General features: G+C 41.7%; 1 protein-coding gene across 2 annotated transcripts in view; it reads right to left on the reverse strand.

Annotated features, from left to right (window-relative positions):
• The window catches only part of Lrrc40 (leucine rich repeat containing 40), a 29,014-nt gene extending 24,236 nt beyond the window's left edge, over window positions 1-4,778 (reverse strand). For both annotated transcript variants that reach the window (XM_050149467.1, XM_050149466.1), the window contains exons 1-3: window positions 4,587-4,778; window positions 1,052-1,233; window positions 49-122 (exon numbers count right to left, since the gene is read on the reverse strand). In XM_050149467.1, coding sequence (XP_050005424.1) covers window positions 49-122; window positions 1,052-1,233; window positions 4,587-4,737 — 407 coding nt within the window. In that variant the 5' untranslated portion in view covers window positions 4,738-4,778. The remainder of the gene's footprint in view (window positions 1-48; window positions 123-1,051; window positions 1,234-4,586) is intronic.
• Window positions 4,779-4,838: the final 60 nt, after the last annotated feature.

Raw genomic sequence — 4,838 nt, forward strand, 5'->3', positions numbered from 1 at the left:
GTTCAGACCGCTGTAACTGCAAATCTTAGAAACAGGTGCACACTTTACCTGACATTAAGTTTCTGAAGATTGTCTAGCTCTCTGATAGCTGAAGGGAGCGATGTCAGCTGATTATCATGTATCTAAAATGAATACAAGGCAAAGTCAACATTCTTAGTCTGACAATTAGCAATATTTGAGCTTTGACACTGAACAAAATTATTTACTAAACCCATTCTTCAAACTCAATGGCTACGTGTTGGGTGATTAGTAATCTCTGTGTATCAATATACAAACTGTTACTGTAACCAAACTGTTACTCAGAAATCGTGAAGTAACAAGTTAGGAATTTAAACATTACCAAAACGAAAAGAGACAAACACAAACTTGACCCTAGTAGGATTTAGGCAGGGCTCTGCTGGTCTACTCAGGTCACACACAGAACAGACAGACATGAGCAGGAGAATAGCTTCATATTCTCAGACTCATACTGTCTGCACAGCACAAAGGACCTCAGAGTAGGACAGACTGTTGTTTGTTATTTTACAGACAAAACAAACACACCTCCAAGAATGGCACTACCTACATCCATCATTTCCACATGAACGGAAGGGACACTGCCATTGCCAAGTACACTAAGAGCCTAAAGATTCTGAAATAAATCCTTTGTACTTCACTTACCCCATGACAAGAAAACCTGCACTACAAAACAGACTCAATTAAACACACAAAAAATTCAGTTGAACAGTTTCAGTCTGAGGCTAAGAAAACCAGAATGTAAGATGCCCTGAGTCCTGTACTTGCCTTGGTGACTAAAATAAAAGGTAACAAAGAAAAAATACAGCCAGGTGCCAGTTCTGTTTGCACACACTGACTCATTTAAACCCAGGGTTTCCTCCAGGACTGTGTGCTTGGAAGATGCAGCCAACCTTCTGACTCAGACTGTCATTTATCTTGCATTCTACATGCTCAGCAAGGAAGGTTTCCTGTTTAGCAAAGCATAAATTTAGCTCTTCCATTTGGCATAAACTAAGTCTTTTCAACTAAAATACCATAATTATGGTCAACTTACATCAAGAACAGTGAGGGCAGGCAAGAGCCGGAGGTCGTCAGAGAGAGACTGGAGTTTATTGCTGGAGATGATGAGTTTGGTCAGATCTGTCTGGTCCCACCATCGTTCAGTAGAGCTGAATGAAAGATTCTGATTGGCCTCCTCAGGGATGTCCACATTTATTCTCCAAACACACTGAGGGACTATCTCCATCACCAGCATACCAAAGAGAAAAGAGAAAAATAAAAATGAAATGAATACTAACGGACACACTCATTGCATACTTAGCTAACAAATGAATCCAAATAATTCCCAGGGCCCAAAGGAGAGCTCAGTGTGTGTATTGGTTACTTTTCTATTGCTGTGATAAAACACTATGACAAAGGCAACTTACTAAAAGAAAGTGTTTAATTTGGGTAATGGTTTCAGAGCACGAGAGTTCATGGAGTAAAAGATCAGCTGAGAGGTTGAATCCCAGCCTGAGCCACAGACATGAGGCAGAGTTTGATTACTAGCACTGAAAACACAAAATACAAAACTAAAATCTCCTAACAACTCTGAGACATGTGCTATTACTATTCCCATTTTGTAGGTGAAAAAAAAAATGAGTAATCAAGAAAATAAACTCAGGGTTCAACAACTATGTCAGCACTGCAGTCTAAGCCCTGAAGAGCCATTTCCCAGCAGAGTTTATAAAGTATCCAACCCTGGCAATTACTCTCCATTTTACCAGACATAATTGTTTCTTATCTGTAAACAGAGACTGCTCGTTCACTTCCCAGCCACCCAGGCCCAAAATAAACACACAGAAACTATAGCAATTGCAATACTGTTTGGCCAATAGCTTAAGTGTATTTCTAGCTAGCTCTTACAGCTTAAATTAACCCATTTCTATTCATCTGTGCATCACTATGTGGTTGTGGCCTACTGGTAAGGTTCCGCTGGCGTCCAGGTGTCTGTCTCGGCCTACTAGCTTTCTACATCCCTGTTCAAGTTTCCTGCCTAGCCTTATTCTGTTAAGCCATTGGCCGAAAGCAGCTTTAGTCATTAACCAATAAAAGCAACACAAATACAGAAGGACTTCCCACACCATTTCCCCTTTTCTGTTTACATAAAAAAGGTTTTAACTTTAACATAGTAAAATTATATATAACAAAAAGATATCAAGCAAGAATTACAGCTACAATATTTATATCTACTTTATCTTTTATCATAACTAAGGAAAACTATAATTATCTAGTCTTCAACTCCATCAAAGAATCCAGAAGGATATAATATTACCCAAGTAAACAGGAAGTGTATTGTAAGCAATTTCCAAAATTCTAGAATTGACAGAGACATCTTGCTGCCTGGGCAGTCACCCAAAGTTCATTTGTAACACTGGGGCACCCATCTTCAGTCCACAGGCCCATAGTATCTGGCAGACTTTTCCATTAAGCAAGAAATTTCAAAGACAGTTCCACCTATATTGGCAGTTTGTCAGTCACTTTCTTCTGTGTCCTGCTGAATGTTTAGCAGACTCTTTTTGTTCTTTCATGAAACAGGAACCCCGAAGGACTGTCAGCAGTCATTTTTCTGTGAGTCCTGCATGTCCAGTTCATACAGCATAACATCAAGCAGTCCAGGCAAGAGCTCAAATGGCTAATAAACTCCATAAGGAGCCTCTTCAATGCCCATCAGCCTCTTAAAGAAGATTGGTGCTGCCAGGGGCAGATGTGTCTCACTATCAAGAAAAGTCCTAAGTCTTTAAAACATTTTAAATGCCATATTCCATAGGTCTTTGAAAGGTTTGAAGATTATCTAACTGAAATATATCTCTGTACATCTAGAAAACCTAACTAACATGATTGCAAGTTTGACTATTATAAATGAGTATCTATTAATCCCTATTCCTTAATTATACATTACATTTTTAAATGCGCTGCACAAACATAATACCTTAATCAAGAGCAGACATATATATAACAAAATTGATGTTAAATTTATATCAATAAACCATACCAATGCAAAGTATCTATAGCAACTCCCCCCTTTAAATGTAAACAAACATTTATAAAGAATCGTTCAGGGAATTTGGGTTTTGTTGTCTAGACTACTTCCTGCTTACTGGGAGCACTGTGAATGGCGTTTGAGAGACTGGACCAGGTGGGAAGTACGTTAGCAACCCTAACCATGACAACCAGTGATGGTATATTAGTGAGCAATAACTGATTTTCAGTGCATGTATATCTTTATGGTTCTGAAGTCATAGCAGTCTGTTTCTTCTTTGACGAGAGGTATTGGAGACAGAGCCTTCAAGAACAGTCTTCACTATACAGACATCCTTCAAAACTCCAGACTACATATCCAAACTGACAGATGTACAAACTTCATCACAGAGCTATTTTTTAAAAAAGCACGAAAAAAGCAAGGAAATATGAACCCTCAAATATTGCAACTGCTCTTCAAGGTATTAAAATAGGCAAAATGCCACATGAAACTTTCAAATTTTCTGGTAAGACATTATCAATAAATTAAAATATACAAACAAGCAGATGATTTCAATCTAGCCTTAGGGAAGAAAGTCAGTGGAACAGATGAAAACATTAACAATACGGATGGAAAAGTCAGCAACATGGAAGAAAAATTCAGAAAGGATACTGAGATTTTTAAAAAGTCAATTAGCATCGTCAACCCCAACAGACCCACGCACAGGCCAAACTGTGCTGATCCTAGAAAAACACTTTCCTATTACTGTCCCACTGCAGTGAAGGGGGCTTCTCTACAATGATACTGACCCTCTTATCAAATATAACTGCCCTTTCAGCACCAGCCTGAAGGCCGTCATGCTAAAAGTGCCTCTTGCAGGGCGGTGATGAGGCACGCCTTTAATCCCAGCACTCAGAAGGAAGAGGCAGGCAGATCTCTGTGAGCTCGAGGCCAGCCTGGTCTACAAGAGCTAGTTCCAGGACAGGCTCCAAAGCTACAGAGAAACTCTGTCTCGGGAAAACAAAATTGCCTCTGCCAAACAAATCAGTAGTACTTCATCTTCAATTCAAACTCCCTCAGGTACTTAGGACATGGGTAGAAGGAAAGCCACATTCTTGCCCCAAACAAAATGCGAATGGCTGATAACGAAGTCCTTGTCTCCTTATGAAACCTCAGGGGTCAGATCTCCATTGTCTGCATCCGTATCCTTCAACTTCCCATTTTTAAAAAAAATAGCCCATTAAGCCCTGCCCATAGCATTCGGTCTTTCCTAGACCTACGTTCCAAAACATTCCACATTCCAGCCATAAAACAGTCCGAATGTCATAGAAACCACATAGTTTACCACAGCAATAACTCCACTTTCTGGGTGTTTAAGTCTAAATGAAGAGTAAGGTCAAACAAAGTACTTGCCTATCATCTATCTCATAGCTAATTTACTCCCAAACGACGATGTTAATCCCAAGGAACACTCCGTGCAAGCCATGCCCACTGTCCTAGCAGGACCTCTTCCAAGAGACGACGCGGGTGGGTGCACAGGGGACCCGCCCGCCCAGCCTCGGGAGAGGCCGTCTACGCCCTACCTCACCTTCCCCGAGGTTCCTTCCCGCCAAGTTGAGCTGCCCACTGCTCCTCGCCGCCTTCAGGAGGCCCTGGGGAACTGAGGAGCCGCTGTCCTTGCCCTCCGCGTGAAATCCCGCACGAGGGTCAAACCTTGACGTTCTCAGCTGGCGCGACATATTCAAACCCTCCTTCGGGCAGCTCCGGGCGCGGCCGTGACGTCAGAGCACCGCGCCGCAGCTGGGCCGCCCCGCCCCTTCCGGCTCGCCGTGCTCCGCCT

The sequence above is a fragment of the Alexandromys fortis genome, unplaced genomic scaffold (genome assembly GCF_014885135.2).
Source record: "Alexandromys fortis isolate MF-2015 unplaced genomic scaffold, M_Fortis_MF-2015_v1.1 scaffold_68, whole genome shotgun sequence".
Classification (NCBI taxonomy): Eukaryota; Metazoa; Chordata; class Mammalia; order Rodentia; family Cricetidae; genus Alexandromys; species Alexandromys fortis.